The sequence below is a fragment of the Passer domesticus genome, chromosome 3, assembly GCF_036417665.1.
Source record: "Passer domesticus isolate bPasDom1 chromosome 3, bPasDom1.hap1, whole genome shotgun sequence".
Classification (NCBI taxonomy): Eukaryota; Metazoa; Chordata; class Aves; order Passeriformes; family Passeridae; genus Passer; species Passer domesticus.
This window is the reverse complement of record NC_087476.1, coordinates 114,897,836-114,917,053: the sequence shown is the minus strand read 5'-3', so window position 1 is coordinate 114,917,053 and position 19,218 is coordinate 114,897,836. Positions and strand designations below refer to the sequence as shown.

Below are 19,218 nucleotides of genomic sequence, written 5' to 3'. Positions count from 1 at the left end.
CAAGCTGCCCATCTGGGCACTCTCCTCAGGCATGCACAGGTGCCCAGAGGTGACAGGGGTCATGCAGAGCTTGTGTCCCTGAAGATTTTGGAGGTTTTTTTGCCTGTGACAGAAACTGTGAATGCTGCCAGAGTACAAAATGCAGAACTTCAGAGGCGAGAGAGCAGGGCAGGACAAAGGTGGGCTGCAAGGCCAGTCCATCCTCCTGAGGCAGGGAAGGACTCCATGTATTCTCTCACCTGCTGGCTCAGCTGGTGCACTTGAGTTTCTTGAACCTGGTCCCCATTTCACATTCAGCAAAAAAGAACAAATTTTGCAACAGAACATGTTTGGGGGAGGAGGGCGGGGAAAAAAACCAAGCTGTCAGTCCTTCCTTTCTGAGATGTTTTGAGAGTCAAATTTTTATCAGAGGGAAAAAAACCCAACCCAAGACTCAAAACAGGAAACTCTTATCAGCTTGCCAGGAAGCTCTATTGCTTTGTGGAAGTGTTACCCTACGGTCATTGCTACTTTCAGTAGCTGTTTGTGAGTAATTTATGGCTTTAAGATGGGCGTCAATCTTCCATGCAAGCAGGGGAGAGGCCCTAAAGCTGGAAGGAGTAGTGGTAGGAATAGAGGGTGGAGGGGAAATACCAAGGAACAGGATTTGTATTATCTCACTACATATATTTACAATGATAAGATTTTCATTGTCTTAAATGGTAAATTATGATCCTGTTTTTGTTCTGTATTTGGATCAGGAAAAAGCAAACCCGTGTCTTCAAAAATTGCACAGGCTTAGTGTTCAGTGACTGTTATTCAGCAGAAGTAATCGAGGGACTTGGGATAATACGTAACTTCTTGGCAGGGGAATTTCTAAATTATTGCCTTATGGAGTTCTGTGCACTTGAATTCTAAATGTGTGCAGGTGTCTTTGTGTAAATCATATAAAAATTTGTCTAAAACCTGTCAGAGCGAGTTGTCTGGTTCTCTTCTCTGTCCCAGTTTTGGTGTGCCCATCTCCAACACAGAGCACTTGTTCATGTCCAGAATAATTTCTTTGAAAACAATGTTCCTGCAAAGTGTCTTTGGATTTAAAAATAAAGAAAACAGTGTTAGGCAAAGTATCTGAAAACTCTGTGTGTATGCATTTCATGCAGAGAGATCTGGAGCTCCTATCCCAAACCTGCCAGGTAGCAGTATTGAACAGTTCTGGCTCCTGGCCCGGTGTTTATTTTTATTTTGCCTTTTTGTGCCCTGGTGTGTCTATTCTAGTGCTTTATGGATTGCTGTCACTCCTGTAGTCCCCCAACACAATGGGGATCTTTCCAGCAGAGGCATTTTGCATCCCCCAAGTTGGATGGAGCAGGCATGATGTGGAGAAGGAAGTGCAATGCTGCTGCCAGGTTATCGTGTTTGTCACGTTCACTGCTGGCTAAAGTGGTTCTTTATCTCTTAGTTTGTGCTGGCAAATCTCTTTTGCTTAAAAATAAGCATTAAACTTTTGTCTGGAAAGCTGGGCTTCTGGGCCATGAAGAGAAAAGCTGATTTCTGAGTGCATAACCCATGACCAAATTCTTAAAGGCATTTTGGCAGCAGGGCTGTGCAGAGGAGCTGGGGTATGTCCTGGGTAAGTTCACTGTGCACCACCAGTGATGCAGAGCTCATTTCCATGGGCTCTGCCCTTGCATTTAGAAACATATCATGGTGTGACCAGGCTTTGGGAGTATGGGGATGATGCGTTTTTGGGGGAGCAATGCTTTTCTTGGCGTGTCTTGGGCTGCCTTGTGGCTGGAGGAGTCCCTGTGAAACCAACATCAGGGAGGTGAATCATCTCTGTGCTTCCATCTCATCACAGTGAGTGCACTTTGAAGCCTGGCTTTGCCCATTGGCTTTTGGGCTGGCATCCCTCTCTTAAACAGATCTTTTAAACACAGAGATTCACCCTTTTCATTTTTTCTCCCTCCAATTTTTAAATGATGGCCTTAAACACAGAGCACTCTGTCCTGCTCTTCTGGGAAATGGGGTTGTTCCATGATTGCTTGAAGTCTTTGGCCAAGCATTGTTGATACAAAAAAAGTACAGCACCCTGACTACAGTGGTGTGTGAACCCATTTTTCTCCTTTAATATGCACTTATCTTTATAATAGGGCATTGGAAAACATTTCTCTGAAACCCAGTAACCAGTGGCCTTTCTTACTCGTTGGACTACATTCAGTGTTTGCACTAGCACTTCATTAGGAAATAGCTATTTGCTGGGGCTGTAAAAAATCACTTTTCCTCTCCTTGTACCTTATCTCCTCTTCCTGGACAAAAGTCAAGAGCCTCTTTCCCCTGGCCCCTTCCCTCTTGGGTATACAATTGAATACAAGTGATCCAAGGAGTATGATATGCCAGGTATTTTGCACACTCATCTCTGGGGAGCTGATAACAGCAGCCCATCTCTCTGGAAAGCTCAGCCTCTTGGCTGCTCACTCCTGCTGGAGTCAGCAGCTTCTTGCAGGGCCAGGAGGTACTCACCTCCCTCGTCCTTCCACCGAAGGACTTTGGAGCAGGCAATGAGGTTGCATCTGATGCCTTGAGGTGCCTCAAGAATAATTAATGCTGTGAGCTCCCTGACATGTTTGGTGGCAGAGCTGCAAACCTCCAACCAACGTGGTGGGGTCCTTGAAAGACATTTCCTTAGCAAGATGGGGGAAAACGGGCTGCTTCTGACCAGCTCTGGAGATGGTAGGAAGCCAGGTAGGAAGATGGTCTGAACTTCCTCTTTTCCCAGGGGGTGTCCCAGTGGCCCAGGTGAGCCCACCAGCCCTGTATTGTCCCAGCTTTGACAGCCTTTCCATGTAAATCACAGTTCTGACATTCCCATGGCTGAGTAAATTCCCTCTGGGAACAGGGGAAGGGCTGGAGCGACGCGTGCCTCTCGGGCTGGGACGATGGCCCGCGGCTCTCGGCGGGACCGCACCAGCTTTTGTTCCCCTCTGTCCTCCTGAAAGGAAGTGGTGAAAGGCAGCCAGGCCGCCTTTATTTCTGTGAAATGGAGTGAGATGAGTGAGGCGACCCATCGGAAGCAGATCATTAGGAATATTAGTGACCTTACGTGATCTCTCCAGGGCTGGGAGAGGAGCAGGCGGAAAGGACATCGTGTCCCTGTTTGTCACATCAGCACTTTATCATCCATGCTCTGAGGGCGTGTTTGTCTCCCTTGAGAAGGAGACATCCATGTTTCCTGCTGTGGGAGAGCAGCTTCTCCAGAAGGGTCAGACAGGCTCTCCACAGAGGCACAGCCAGATTTCAACAAGCTCTAGTTGCACCAGCCTGGCCTGGCTGTATAGACATGGCATCTTGGCCAACTTCTATCAGGTTTCCCATGTTTTCCAGTCCCACCTCTCAACCCTTGGCACCCTCTTTGTGCCTTTGTCAGCTTCTGTTGAAGGCTATGCTGGGAAGTCACCTCTTGCTGGGACCTTGCATGAACAGGCTTTTCCCAGAGAACAAGCGACAACACTCTTGCCTATGTAGCAAGGCTTTTGGGATGTCATCATAAGCACTTTTCTTCCCCCATCCCACAGTGCAGTTTGGATGACAATTTGTACTTCCCCAAACCCCATGTGGGAAAGGAAGGACAGAGAGTGGCCTTGAGAACAAGAATGTCTGAGAAAAGCCACAACCAAAGCCCAAAACTGCTCCTTCCAGGTTCTCAAGAGAGATAGGAAACTCTGTCCCTGGGTCTGTACTGAAATACTACCAAGCCTGAGGTGATGTTGTGCTTCTGGGGTTTGACTCAGCTGTGTAGAGGATGGAGGGGGAGGAAAAAGCTGTTCAAGCATAAGCTTTGCCATTTCATAGGCAGCATTTGGTCTGTTTTCTGTGCTCTTCTGCTGCAGTGCTGTGCTTGAAGCTTGGCAGAGTCCTCTGTCCTCACCAATACGGGGAACAGAGGCTGGGAAAATACTGCAGGGAAAGGGCTGGAGCAATTGAATCAGCAGAGCTTAAAGGAAAGTATTGCTGCCATACCTCTGCTCCTTGCAGAGATGCAAGACATCTCTGGGCAGATGTTCTTATTTCCTGATTGTTCTCCCCAGTCACTTGATTTTCTATTCCCCCTGAGCAGCCTATAAAGCTCTAGACTAGCATTAAATGGCAACCAGTAGATCACCTTCTTTCCCTTTCCAAGGCTGCTTAATTTCAGGAGGAAGAGTGAAGCCTTGCTCATCTGAGAAGGAAGGTGGCTTTAGGTGTACTTTGCTATCTTGTGTTGGTGGCTGCTGGTGGGACCTGGGAAAAATGCCACCAGTTCTTTTTATAGTTTAGTTTGCAAGCTGCATTTCTTGGCAGAGAAAATGATTATTGGTCTGTTTTTATTCCTTTGGCATGATGAGTCATCAAAGACGATATTAATTAGAGAACGAATCTCCCTTGGTGACAAATGGTGCAAGTTCTCTAGTTTACCAAGGGTTTTTTCCATGCTAGAACTGGATTGAAGTGTGCTGGTTAATTGGTATGGAAGCTTAAGCTGAAGAATTGAAATTCCCAACTGGACAGATGAAGGAACTCTTTACTGAGGGACTGGATATTGAAATTCTAACTGGGGAACAATTCTGCTTCTGAAAACTTAACTGCGAGCTGCCAGCTTGGACCGCAGCTACGCTGCAGTTCTGATACAACTGGAGATGCCTGTGCTGTGGAAGCTTTAAAGATGGTAGGATCAGGGAATCCCTTCTAGTCTGTCGTGAATGGCTTAAGTGTGGTAGGCAGACAGGCAGCAAACTCTTCATTTTGATACCTTTCTACTGTCTTTAGTGGAAGTGAAAACTGCTTTGAAAACTGATGTTTGAAGGAGGTCAGAAAATGGCCAGAGAGCTCTCCTGGGAGCTGTGCCTCCCCCTGGCCTCTGTGCTGCCATCACCTTATAAGGAGCTTCTGTGAGCCTTCTCTTGCTAATAAATGTGTGGGGTGGTGGGTGAAAGCTGTTCCGAGAGCGCTGGCACTTGCTTGCAGGGAGCTTGTGCGCGTAAGGAGAGGAATTCCGCGCGCACGCCCTTGCTTTGCGCAATGGCCCGGGGCGAGTAGGGTGATTTAATCTATAAATATCTCCCACGTTCACATCTTCTGCAGGCATTAGTGAGGCCTCTCTGGCTGCAGGACACGTCAGCAGCTGGAGAGGAGCCCACGTCAAACCTAGCAACTCGTGCAGTGTTTGACAGCCGAGGGCTCAGTGCCGTGGAGGACGTGTGCTGTACTCAGCAGGGATTTCTCTCCCTGCAGGCACCCAGGAATTGTTTCAAGGGCCTGCTTTAAATACTGGATTTGTTACTCTATCAGCAGTGCCTAGAGGAGCTGGAAAAGCTTTGCAGCCATTGACTTGCCTGCACTAGCCTTGAACTTCGTGGCATGTTGAGATTCCAAACTAAGCCTTGTTTTTCCCCCACCCTTGGGCAGACTAGGAAGAGGAGGGAAAGGCTCATAAGCACGAGGAAGGAAAGGGAAAGAGCAGAAAATAATAGATGGTATGCTGTGTTATGAAAACTCCACAAAAATAACTTGAATGTTACCAGTCAAGCTGCTCCTCTGGAGTAATTCATTGCTGTTCTCTATGAGTGTTCCTACCCATGTGCCAGGCTTGGAAGGACTTGAGGACTTCTGCATCTAGGAAGGGCTTAAATAATCTATTGTGTCCCCTGATTTACCAAAGCCTGTGGAGCCACAGCTTCCCTCTATAATAAAATAAATATGAGATAAACAATAGCAGAGGTGGAAACTCTCAATGACGTAAGAGGTGTAGCATGATCTGCAGTGATCTAGAGGAGCTTGTCTGCAGTTCCAGCTGTGCTTGTAGGAACACTGTCCCTTTCTGCAAGGTCAAACAACCCATAACTTTTGCTCACTAACTAAAGGCTGCTGTCATATGGACAAAGCATTAAGGCATAATAAGGGGAGCAACTTAAAAGAACAGTTTCCAGACTTAAATCTAAATTTCATTGTTGTGTAAAGTTTGTGTTGGAACTTAAGGTGATGGAAAAACTGATTCTAACCTTTTCTGTTTGGTTAAAAATCCCTCTGAACTTCAGCATGTTGGCTAAATTCCAGCTCCCAGAAGTAATTGCCTTTTGCTAAGCTACTCACCTCCTGTGAAACCTTATTCAAGGAACTTAGTGTAATTATTATCCTTCCCTTCAAATAAATGGTTGTATAGCACTGTTGATCTAATCTGCCTGTCATGTTCCACAGTAGAGAGAATTTCATTTTCAAAAAACTCATATATTAGCCCATAAAGCATGTAAGTACAGATGTTTCTGCTCTAGATCCTTCCCAGAGAGAAGACCAAATGCAGTTCCTACTTAGAGGGGTAAAAAAAAAGACCTTTTTGTTCTTCTGACCTTGTGAAAGCTCTTCTGTGTGAGGATGGGTAGAGAAGGACATGAGAGGATCAGAGAAGTGAGTGCTAGTGGTATGTTCACATGATAAAATCCCCCACCCACAGACAGCAAATGAATCGGTTCCCCTGTGTAACCTCCTGGGGAAATCTTGTCGGTAATTGAGAAGTGCTCTTGGAAAAAGGAAGCACTGCTGGACACAGATAACTGCCTCTGGAGCGTGGCTCTGTGAACTGGCAGGAACATGCACTGGCTGGGGGCCTGCGTGCAGTGCCTGGAGTCCTGGTGGGCTTGGGAAATCACATCCTTCCACAGATGTGGGAAACAATACAGGTGGCTGGGATTGCCCAGGGAGTCCTAACTCTGAAGGGAAAAAGAAAAAAAAAGGATTGTGTGCATTTGCAGCTGTTATCTGGGAAGGGGTGGAGAAATATATGCAGCTTCTTATGGCCATAGTGGAGATACAGGATCCCATGTATTCCTATATAGAGAACAGGGTGTTTAAGGTTTGACGTGGGTCTTTGGTGTTTTGGTGGGATTTCGTTTGCTTGTTGTTTTAAATTTCCTGAAGAGCCTAGCAAAAGTGAAATGTGCTGCATGAGGTTATCTGACTGAAGAGGACTGTTCATAACCAGCCTCTCTGGGCACACAGCCTCTCTCAGCTGTCCCGTTCCCTCTGTAGCAGGGACCCCGGTGCAATGCTATGAAGTAACGCTGTGTTTGGCAGGGCAGTGCTGGTGTTTTTTCCTCTCTCCCCACCACGAGTGGGGAAGCTGCGCTCTGATGGTGCCAAATGGTTCCTGAGGGTGTTGAAATCAAACCCTCCCGGCGGCGCCTCACGCACTCCTTTATGGGCAGAGCTCCCTGTGCTGCTGCCTTGCTGGCCCCTCCGGGTGAATCCTGCAGGAACATCCTGCAGAGGCTGGCTCAGGGACGAGAGGAGCAGTGTATGAGCAGGCAGGAGCTGTGGAATGTGCTGGCATACCCCAGCCATGGTGTGGGGGTAGCTGCCAGCAACACAGGGAATGTTTCCTGTGTAACAGTGAGCCCTGCTTTGAGATTGGGCTAAGCACAGCTGCAGTCAGGCACTGATAACCAACCTACCACCTACAGCAGGCAAGTGGCGTGGCTTGTGAATTGTATGCACAAACTAGCAGGCACAAATGCGCCCTAAAAGCTGTTTGATTGCTGTCACAATGAATTTTTGCCTACCTGAGCACCTTGCTGGAGCATACAGGGAAGAAAAGACTGCAAAGACCTCACCTTCTCCCATCCCCTTTGAGAGAACCAGTAATGTTCTGCTTTTTAAGGAGTTAAATTTCAACATGACATGACTGGCACAAGCAATGTGCTGTGTGAGTGGCCATCAGACAGTCGTGTCCACACAGAGGCAGGGTTGATTCACAGTGCTCTGCTCAGCCTCAGCTGGAGTCCAATGGATGCAAATTCCTCAGGAATACCTGGACAGCCTGAGCAGATGTGTCCTGTGAGGACAGTTAAACTGGGGGTTACTGGGTAGCTGAACTGGAATGACACAGTTTGCTGGCTTTTCCCTCAATTTGCATTTATTGCTTTTGCTCTCCACCCTATGATTTCCTCTCATCCCTCTCTCATCCTGTACAGATGCAAAATGGAAACTCTGCCAACTACTACAGCTCATACCCTCTCTGCAATGCTTCCCCAGGACTATCCTACCTGCTCTCCCTGTTACTCCATGCCTCTCACTGTCCCACTCTGGGGACAGCTATCACTGTCGTGAACATCTACAGAAAAGAAAGAATAAAGACAGAAATAGAATTAGTCAGATTTAAGACTGAGTTTTTTTGCATCCGTTTCAGATCTTGATAAATTCACACCATTCTCATCTGTGACTGGCAGGAAGGAACTCTTTCAATATATTCTTTTTTCTGCTGAAATGTGGTGGTTACCTCTCTGCTATATTGAACAATGTGAATCAGGGGTACAATTCCTCTTGCTTTGCCAAGTATGGAGGTGTGATTAGACTGCCAAGAGAGAAAGATGTCACAGGTGTCAACCAGTCATTCAGCAGTGCACACCCAAGTCCAGCTGGGCTGATCTGTACGTGCACCTTTGGGAATGTGCACAAGCATCATCTCCTCCCTTTGTTGCACTTACAAATAAGCTTTTTTTTTTTTTTCAGTTGCATTTAATTTTGCTGTACAAAGAAGTAGACAGATCTGGCCTTTCTTTTTTAATAATGTCTTAGGACCAGGGTACAAAAAAGGTTAATGCATTAATTTTTAAGACAAGTGATAAATGTACTGCAATAAGCACATCCTACATACACAGAATATATTTCTCTATATAATATGAACACAAGAGATATAAAATAAGTTATACTTATCTTGGTTTTTTCATCACAGTAGGAGCTCAGCTTATATAAAGTGACAACAGGATTGGAACAACACGCTGCTCCAAAGCAACAACAAAAACCAGAAGAGTGTGCACGCACGTGTGTGTTTAGGCCATGACATAGGAAATTGAGGGATTTCTGCTAAAATCGGGTCTTGAAAATAAAAATTTCTTAGAGCATGAAAGAAATGGGGAAGGTCTCTTGGCTCAGGGTAGAAGTTCTGGAGGGGATCAAGTGTAATTGCGTGGTGAGGAGAGTGTGTGAAGGCTGACATCTTGGCTAGGTTTGTGGAGGCACAGAGCAGAGCAAGCTCTGCCCAATGCCCCTGTGTTCTGCCCCTGTGATGGATCCCCCTGACAGTGTGGGGTTTGTATCTGTACACTGAGAATGGGGCCTCGTGGCTTTCACTGTGCACGATGAGAGCAAACACGTCACTTCACAGGAATCACAGACACCACCACTGTTCAAAGAGCAAACACTACCCACTGGCTGTGAAATGCTGGGGGAACCTGGAAGCTGTGCTCCTCCCTTCCAACCCCCCTGATGTCCACCTCTAGGGCCCCCTCCCTCTGCTTCCCTTGGAGTGTGGTTCTCTTGGCTGGGCCTGCAGAACAAATCTCCCCTGGGGACTGAATGGGAGGTAGTGATGATTGGGAACTCTGAGTGCCTGTCCCACAGTGAACAACGAGGAACTCCAGCTGCCCAGTTCAGAGCTCTTTCAGATTTTATTGATGTATTTTTCTTTAAGGACAGGGAACGTTTGTAAAACTCGCATCTTAACGGTGAATCAAGGTTCCTAAAGTTCTTAACTCTGGGGTTTAGTATCTAGTATTTTAGTGTGGGCTTATGTTCATTAGGAAATGCTCTTTATTTTGGCCAATAGCTTGAAGACCTTGTGGTTTCTCTTAGTCTCCTGAATTTTGCAAGACCCATTAAAAGGCAGAAGGTGCAGCCAAAGCTCAGGAGTGATACTGGCAGTTAGCAGATTTCTATAAGTGCCCATTCCACTCTCCAAAAATGCAGTCCTGTTCAGGTTTTCTTCTACTCTCGCTTAACAGAGTCTCCTAGTTTGCAACATCCTTTCTTTACCTTCATATTTACAGACTACACATTAGAAAGCAGGGACAGTACACTGGAAGAGTTAATTGCATATCATGAAGGATTGGACTTTTTTGTTCTGCTTTAGATTTTGTTCTTCATACAGCAAAGTAGGTACAAATCCAAACGTGATCTCACATCTAAAGGTATAATTTAAGTAAACATGTTTTTCTAGATCTTTTATTTTCCCCTTCCCTTTCCCTCTCCCCTGTAACCTTCCTTTCACTCTGTTATTTTCCTCTTGGATGGAGGGAGGAGATGGGAAGGGAGCTCATTTGGCAGCTCATGACCCTCCAACTTGACTTTAATGAGATGATTCGCCAAGGCAAACTCCTCATCATCCAGCATGCCATCTTTGTCGATGTCAGCCAGTTTCCAGATCTTGCCCAGCACGGTGTTGGGCAGCTTAGACCTTACCATCTCCTTCTTGGCGTTGGCACCAGTTATTTTGCCGTCGACAGGCGAGAGCGTGTAGAAGATCTCATCATACATGGGCTTGTCCCTGGCCACCACCCACTCGGCGTCATCGATCCCTTCTCCGGCGCCTTCTCCGTAGCCGTGCCCGAAGGGGCCGTGCAAGGTGCCCTCGAAGGCTCCTCCCTTCACCATCTGGGTTGGCCGCTGGGACTCTTCCTGGCGCACCAGCACCATGAGCTGGGCGATGTCGTTGGCCAGCATGTCCTCCACGGTCTCCAGCAGCTTGCTCTTCAGAGGCTGGAACTTGCTAAAATCCTGGGCTTGCAACTGATCCTTAAAACGGGACAACACAGCAAGAGGTGAGCGACACGGCCGTGTGTGGTGGAGCAATGGTGTGCAGTGGGATGGCTGCGTGCTGCTCGGCTCACAGAACCCTGCTGCTGCAGAGGAGGGGGAGCTTGGCATTCCTGCCTCTGACAGCCCTGCTTTCAACATGGGATGGGGTCTCCCTGGCTGGCCTGGCTCTTACTTTAATCCCCTCCTAAGTCCTACAGAAAATGACCAAACAGTTCAAGGCAAACTGGTTGTGTGCTCTTGCTAGTTCCTCTAGCCAGTGTTCTTCACTCCCTCCCCCTTCTGCACTCTGGGGAGGACAGGCCACCTGGCAGAAGACCATTGTACTCATCACCATGCAGTGCATCTTTCAGATGCCATCAAGACATCTAAGAGGTGGTGAGCATGTTCTTTGCAGCATGGCTCAGATTCTGTAATTTCACAGCCAAGCAAAAGGGCTTTGAGTAGGGCCTGCAAAGAACTACAGCTTTATCTTTCACCCTCTACTCATTAAATCCACACTATTCACTCCAACTGGATTCATACAGGGTTTTTTTTAACACACATTTTATCAAGCAGTGAAGGAGATCTATTGGCTACACCCCATAGTTCTCATTCTCAACAATTTAGGGAGCATATCTTTTAAAGAATAGGCAAATGCTGTTTTCCATAGGTAACTATTAGCAACTTCAAAAGCTGGAACTCAGAACAGGTTTTTGCTTGGACTGAAGCCACACAGCAATGCAGCAGTGTCCAGCACTGCTTGAATGTACAATACAAGGCTCTGATCCAAGGTCCTTTGAAGTTTTTGACTTGTGTGAACACTGGGCCAGGTCTCTGGTCTGCAGAACAAAAAGCCTTGATTCTCTGCTTAAAACAGAAAAGGGGCTTTAAGTTTTTACACCTTCCTTTCTCTCCCTCTAGAAACAAAGAGTGAAGTGGAAGACAAATATAGTACTGAGGAATGTGGCATATGCAGCCTTTTCAGGACACAGCTTTCCTTTTATTATAAATTGCTTAGGCCTGAAAAATCTGCAAATGGAACCTGGAATTAAAAATAAAGAAAAACAGAATAAATCATCTGCTGGAAAGTGCTATTCAGGCAAAGATATGAGAAATGAATGTGAAACTGTAATGATTCACATGAGCTCTATGTGTAAGAAGTGCTCATGCCCAAATATAGCCTGCACATATTTTAAGGCACATTTCAACATTACAGCAGGCTTTTCCCACAGGTGGCAACAATCAATGTCTGCATGGCTCTGCTGTATTCCCTGCAGTTACTCTAATGCTCTTTCCTTGGATGTTTGCCACTGCTTACCTGCATCTTTCTCAGATTAGGGAAGTCTCCTGGTGAGATCTGATGCTCCCGTTCAATCCGGGCATAAATATCTCCCAAGTTGTTAACAAGCTCCTTCTTCTTATTGTCCTTCCCAAACATTGAGGGCATTTCCTTCTTTAGGGAACTGATGATGTAGGCATGGACCTGCAGGGAATTAAATTATATGGAATGAAAGCAAATGTTAAATAGCACATCAGAAAATTCTTCTTAGCAGAATATCTGTGCCTAGGACTTGCCTCCATCTTGTCCCACCCCGAAAAGCAAGCTCAGCTCCTCAGCTTGCCTGGACCTATGGGTTGTTATTCCAGTGCTAAATGCTCAGCTGTGTGCTCTGTCTGTGCTGAGACAAGGCAAAAACAACAGAGCATATAGTGACATCCATATGCACCTTCTGGAGGGAGTGGTGTTTTTTTTTTTTTCTTCCACTGGGCATGGCCTTCAAGGGAACAGTCCCTTCCCAGTCTAAACATACAGGTTCACTGTTTTAGTATGAATACCAGTCCTTAACTTATGCAACATTGTAGCTTTTTTTTTTTAATAGTGAACCAAGCATTTTTTCTTGAAATGAAGACCCCTGCACTGAAAGCTTTTGAGGGATCTTTTGATCTCTTTTCTCAATTGATAGGGGTTTTTTCCTGTATTTTAGGGGCTTGTTTCAGTTTATTTCAAATACTGAGGGATACTACAGGCTTGTTTCTCGTCTGTGTGAGTTTCCACCTCCTGTGCATCCATCTTAGTCAGGTATCTCTCTTTGCAAAGAAAGATGAGCTCTACGAGCTTCCTAATTCTCAAGTTGCTACCACGGAGCAACTGCTTTCCAGATCCCTTCAAGTGCTACCTGCTTTGATCTGTAGTTACCCTCCTCACTCTTGCCTGCCATGACTGACACACCAAACAAAGGACTGGTTTTCTTCCCATATTGGCATAGGCTCAATGCTGGGCCTGAGTTAAATGGGATGGAAAAAGAGTAGGATCCACCAGCTCTGCAAGCTGAACTGGCCAAAACCACTTCTCCATCAGCTGCATGCTGCAGACAGCCCAAACCGAATGCTTGGGGCTTCTGTGCCACCACCCACCTTGGCCAGGCGTGCTCGCTTGATGAGGTCGTTGAGCTTCCTCAGGGCTGCATTGCGGGGCAGGCTCTGGATGTCCCTGAACAGGTCCTGCTCCTCTGCCTCAAACAGCTTGCGGTTGTCGGGGATGAGCAGGGGATGGGACCAGAAGGAGCCGATGTAGACCCTGATGACCTCGGGAGTGTTGACGATCTTTCCCAGGGACCACATGAGGGCACCGTACACCCGCATCAGCTGCTGAGTCTCTATCTGGTCGGCCTTGTTGAGAACAACTCTCATCTTGTCCTCGTGGTTCTTCAGGGCCTTGATGACCTCGGAGAATTCATCAGAGATGTCCAGCTTGTGAGCATCAAAGAGGAGAATGATGCGATCAACCCGCTCTGCGAACCACTCCAGTACAGCAGCAAAGTCATAACCTGCAAGGGGGGAGGAAGAGCAGAGATGCAGCAAACATGGCAGCTGAGAGCCTCCCTGCTGTACTCAAACTGTATCTGCACCTAACTGAGGGTAAGCTTGCAAGGAAGTGGCTTTCCCAGTAGAGCAGGCAGCTTGATAAGGAGATGAGGCACTGTCCTTCACGTGGAAATGTCACAGCACACAGTTAAGGACAGGTCTTGTCCTCTCCACATTAAGAGATAACCCAAAGAAGTCTTCAACTCGTGCTCCAGATCTTCATTCAAATGCACATCGAGGAGCACCTGCTGTATTCAAACACTGCAGAAGTCTTGTATGTGGCAACAAGAGAGGTCTAATTTGTGAATGACTGGCCATCAGCATAGCCTACACAGAAAGCTGGGTCACTGCAATACTTGTACCCAGACTGGTTTGAGATGCCTATCTCCACTGCTTAATAAATTCAGGTCTTGTTGTGCAAGACCAACTTTTCCCATCCAATTCAAAACCCAGCATGCAAATAACCTTCCCTAGCAGAGTAACCATCCTGTCATACCTGCTGCATGTGCACAAAGCCAAGTGATTTGTGTTCACTTAGCCGAGAGCCTGACGCTCAGCAGGCAGCACTGCTGGGAACACCAGGGGCAGGCACAGGCCAGGAACAGTGGCTTCAAATTTCACATGCCTCAGGAGTAAACATAATGGATTCAGTGTCAGACTGGGTCCACCTCTAAGCAGTACAGGGTATGATAAATAGTGTGTGGAGAAGTCCCTAAAACAATAGTAATGACAGCAACACAATTACATTTTTTCCTAGCTCTGCGGTGGTTTTTTGTCATGCTTTAAAGTCTTGGTGAGAGACTGGTTGGTTCTCTCCCCCTGCTCTGTCAGGCTCTCCTATGCTCTGCATCATTTGGGGTTATCTGAGTCACCAGAGTGCTGCACTTTGTTAGGGGAAATCAGGACAGAGCAAATGCTATTTGCATTCAAATCCTTTAATATAGTATTTTAATCTTGGCTTTCATGAATAAATACATGATAATTAGTTTGGTGCTTTTTCCTTCTGCTCCCCTTTATTTTTCTTCCTCTTTTTCCTTCTGTCCCCTCTAAAACCTAGAGGGCATCCAGTGCATCCCAATCATCAGACTGGAACTACAGAAGGGAGGATAGCTGAGCTCTGATCTTGCTTTTTCATGCTGGCCTTTTTTTCCATATGACTAAGCAAACTGGGGTGAAATCCTGGCTCTCATGTCAGGAGTAAAGCCTGTGTGAACTTTCTCTTCAGCTGGATAAACTGGTAATAACTTTTTGCCACTGAGAACTTTTATACAACTTCTAAGTCTTATTACTGGGCAGTGCTCTGCTTTGGTCAATTACAGTTTGCTCCTTACAGGAAAAGGGGGTGACAGGGTGTGGGTGTGTGAGGTGTGTTCTTGGATGTGGACACTTTGCCCTGCTCTCTTCCATGGGATCTACAGAAATCCCCAATGAAAGACAGATGTCTGTCCCACCAGTGTCCTGCTCACTAGGACACGAGTGTCTCCTCTCACAAGAGCAAGCACTGCTGGGCCCTGGCTCTTTGCTCAGTTTGATACTGAGCACTTTAGAGAATTCAGAATTTAGAATCAGTATTAGCTTTGATAAAGACCTGCTGAACATTCAATATATTATACTGACAGCTGCATATCTTGCTCAGTCCGTGTGTCTGACCTCAAACACAGTCACAAGTCAGTTTTTTTTTAAACTGAAATAAACTTGATCCTGCTTGCTTTCAGATGTTAACAGCCTTTTTTAACCTTAGGTGCTAACCTCAGCTTTTTAACCTCAGCTGTTCTGGCTGCAGGGAGCTCTGCTCCACTGCTCTATGGTGCAAAGATCAGCGTGCTGACTCCTTCCTAACCTGTGCTGGGGGCAGTGGCAGCAGGACAAAGTCGATGCTGATATCTCACTTCACTCGGCCTGGGTTCAGGCTGTCAGCTGTCCCTCTGCAAGCTGATCAAAGGGTGTGCAGACAGGGACCTCCCATGCCCCCTCAAACTTTGCTAAACAGAGGATATACAGACTTTATATTCACTTCTGCCAGGGCTGGAAGTCATCTGGCATGGCAGGACAGTTTATTCTTCATATGCAGAGCTACACAGCTTGTTTTTTCATCATGGAAGCAGTGAGTCAGGGTGACTTTATTTGGAGATGTTTGTGCATTTAACCTTGTAAAATCTCATGGACTGGGATGTTTTCTTGTCAAGCTGCCACATGTTTGAATTGTACCATAGCTACTTGGTCCAGTTTTTTTCTTGGGAGAATCAGCTGGAAAACAGTCATGCTCTCTAGGCTAGCTTGTAATGCTACAGTGATGTTCTGTCACTGATCATGTGGATGGTTTCCCTCTGGCAGTAGAGAACAGTCACTGTTACACTTTCTGTTGTGTTAATAGGGGCTGGGATGACTTAGGGAAAGTGTCTCCACCTGACACTCAGTCCACCTTGCAGGGATTTAGTAAAAGTGGGAACTGACTATTTAAAAGAAGGGAGGTATAGAAAAATATGTGTAATTGCAGTTTTAATATTAACAGAGGACTTGGAAGACTGACCTTAGCCTGGGTCTCAAGGTTTGTCCAGAATTATCTCATGTTTTTTATCCTGTATCAAGCCTGTATCCACAGTAGCACTTAAAAGGTATCTTTTAGGTATCTTTTTTTTATCTCTCAGGTACTGAGCCTCTCTTTCCTATTAACAAAAATAAATGTTGCTCTACCCAGCAAGAAAAGGAAATTAATATCTGCTCAGACCCTTTGTGTATTCCCAGCTGCTGCAGTAACATACAATGAGTCCTGGATGTCCCTGTGGACTTCATTAAATGTCCAGATTGATTAGCAGACTTTCTTTCCTAACTTCTTTGCTGGCTCAGAGATTATTCTCCTGACAGCTGTCCTGCATATCTCCATTAAAGGGAGAACAAAGCCCTGGAGAGTAACACTTGGTGCTGTCTGCTCTGAAACATCACCATGGACTCGTTTACATCCCATGCTGGGACAAAAGCCCAACCCACACCCTCCCCTTGGATGTCCCACTTGCTCTGGGGAACCTCTCCTGTTGGTGCCCAGCTGAGCAAGAAACAAGTCTGGGGTGTGCAGTGCTGCATTCCTCTGAAAGGGGGCACTTGGCAGGAAAAACGAGGTGTAAGTGTAGGTATTCTGCTCTTAACTGATGGAACACTATAGAGGGAAAGAGGGAAAATTATCCCGAGTGCTGTAAAGTTCCTTAACAAACAGCATGGCTTGGGACAGAGCTCTGTTTACAACTATCTACTCAGAGCCACTGACTGGGGTGCTGTTTTTACACACAGTGCTTAGAAAATTGCTACAGATGTGGTTCATGGGGTTGACTTTGTAGTCTTGCTTTTAGTGTATAATAGATTGTAACCAAAGCATTTGGATAGCAGGATGACTGTGTTAATGGGTACGGGCAAGCTATTAATAAAGGTGTTTAAAAAGAAGGTCTTAGATTAATAGTTTAACATGTAGTTTGGAGCTTTCATTTTTGGAGGGCTCTTCAATGCCACAGAGAACTCAGGGCATTTTGCCTGGCTCTAGCCAGAGCTGGAGGTGTTCAAAACCTGAAAACATGAGGCTCATTCTGTAACTGAACTTAAGCATTAGCTGCACTTTGGTTTCTTCCCTCCTGCCCCTTTCTCATTTCACAGATGCACTGGGCCTGCCTCTTTCTTTTGGCAGTTTATTACTGTGTGAGCTTGACCAAGAACTGATCTTCATCTGCAGTCAAATTAGGAGTTTTGCTGGTGTTCCTTGCTCATTCCACTGCACATGCATTGTCTCCCTGCACCTCCCTGTGTTGTAGGGTGTTGCTAAGGCTCTCACAAAGCAGGCAGGCACTGTCTCAGCTTTGGCAGTGTTTCAGGGGTGGGTGATGCTGTCCAGGGAACTCAGCATGGCTTTATTGTGAACTTACAGGGTGGCTGGGAAGCCATCTGCTTGCCAAAGCTGCATTAATGCAAAATCATTACTACAGGGATGTGCAGACAGAACTGCAAAGGGAAGAATTTGCTGTTCAGTAATTCCTGTCTGTTGTGCTTGCATCCCTGTTGAAAAATATGCTGCATATTTAAACATTCTCTAACAGCACTGATGCAGCTTCTTTCACAACCTCCAGATAAGGTGAACGTGAAGAGAAAATGAATCCAAATCATACAGTAGTAGGAGGACAAGATGAACACGATAACAATTTTATTCCATCAGATGTTTTTTTCATGGGACAGGCTTCCTTCTGACAGCATGAAAAGGACTCAACAGACTTAACACAAAGCTGACAAGTCAGCAGGACTGTCAGTGGGTTCAGCCTGCAGAGAAAATGATCTTCTTGCAGCCACCTAGACTCCATAAGGCAGGCTGGCCTAATGAATTCTTGTCTGTGCAGTACTGGAATACCTGGCACCACGCATTACACCAAGATCTGACAGGATTATGCAATTACATTCTGTCAAGTCAGATCAGGCATGATACAGTCTTTATGCTGACTGTGAGGAGATGGATGATACCTGACCCAGCACAAAATCTGCCTGGCTATAAGATTCTAAAGCTAATTTGAACCAGCAAGGAGTGGGCATGCACTGGTTCAGCATTTCTCACCATGTAGCTACACTGGTTGTTGGTTTAGGTTTGTTTAGTTTGTGCTATTTTTTTACTGGTAGCATATACTAGTGATTTCCTGCCTTGTGGAACCATAGCCACAGGTCCTGTGGTACTGGAGGTCGGGTGGGGTTGAATGGAAACAGTGAGATCAAGAAGTGCTGAAAACCCCAAAGCTGCTGCTCTGCAGCTGATATTTCACAGCTTGCTGTTGTTACTGCTGTAAACTGTGCTGCTGCTTTTAGCAATTTACTTCTTTCCTGCTGAATTTTAGTCGCTGGGAGCTTCCTTCTCATCTTTCTAAAGCTGGTGTTATCTAGAGATGAAACATTTCCCAGATTGTGCCACTCTTTAAGGCAGAGTTTTATGACAGTGTCCCTATTTGTCAAGTGGGAGACTGGCTCTGATTGTCTGAGAACAACATCCCAAGATGACACTCTAAACACTGACTGCCTAGAGAGGGAACAGCTCTGGGGAGATGAAATTAAATGAATGCTGATTCCAGGGAGCTTATGACTTAAATTTTTGTAATTGAGTAAGAGAACTTTAAGGCTCGGTCTAACTGGTCACAGCAATGTCCTCCCTGAAAGCCCTTCAGAGTCCAGGGAAGAGGACTTATGTCACTGCAAAACAAGCAGGCAGCCCCCACTGGAGGGGAGAATGTGCCAGGAGGGGCAGGTGCTACCCAAATGTGACAGATGGCTGTGAGTGAAGGAGAAGGAAGGTCACACGATGGTCAGAAGAAGAAGATGAGGGGAGGGAGGGGGAAGTTACACATCCCTTTGAGGACACACAAAGTGAGTGGGAAGCTGGGTTGGGTGGCAGCTATGGTGTCCTAGAGAGAGAAGAGTGCTGAGTAAGAGTATCAGAGAGGACACAGCTGGGACTGGGTGGCAGAACAGTGATTTGAGCAAGTTTCTCTCAGGGTGAGGAGCTGGGGGTGCCAGCAAGGAGAGGACAGAAGGGACGATGAAAAGCAAGGGATGGGTACTGGATACACCTCACTGCAGCTCATCCTAAAACACCTTTGTAAAGAACTGCCATACTCCTCTCTGGAAGCAGCTGCCTCCCAAGGGAATGAATATAAAGAGATTCCTGTAATGCATATCTGTGGGTGTGTTGGGAAGTACACAGAAGGCCTTTGGGATGAAAAGATTTCTTTGAATGTCGCATGCCCTAATTTCTAG

The 19,218-nt window shown here is 46.3% G+C and overlaps 1 protein-coding gene and 1 long non-coding RNA gene across 2 annotated transcripts in view; one reads left to right on the top strand and one right to left on the bottom strand.

Moving 5' to 3' along the window:
- Window positions 1–19,218, top strand: part of LOC135297600 (uncharacterized) — a 34,617-nt gene that overhangs the window by 1,988 nt on the left and 13,411 nt on the right. The gene's annotated exons all lie outside the window — the stretch shown is intronic.
- LOC135297599 (EH domain-containing protein 3) overlaps window positions 8,556–19,218 on the bottom strand; it is a 30,009-nt gene continuing 19,346 nt past the window's right edge. The window contains exons 4-6 of the mRNA XM_064415330.1: window positions 12,997–13,409; window positions 11,900–12,064; window positions 8,556–10,578 (exon numbers count right to left, since the gene is read on the bottom strand). Coding sequence (XP_064271400.1) covers window positions 10,051–10,578; window positions 11,900–12,064; window positions 12,997–13,409 — 1,106 coding nt within the window. The 3' untranslated portion in view covers window positions 8,556–10,050. The remainder of the gene's footprint in view (window positions 10,579–11,899; window positions 12,065–12,996; window positions 13,410–19,218) is intronic.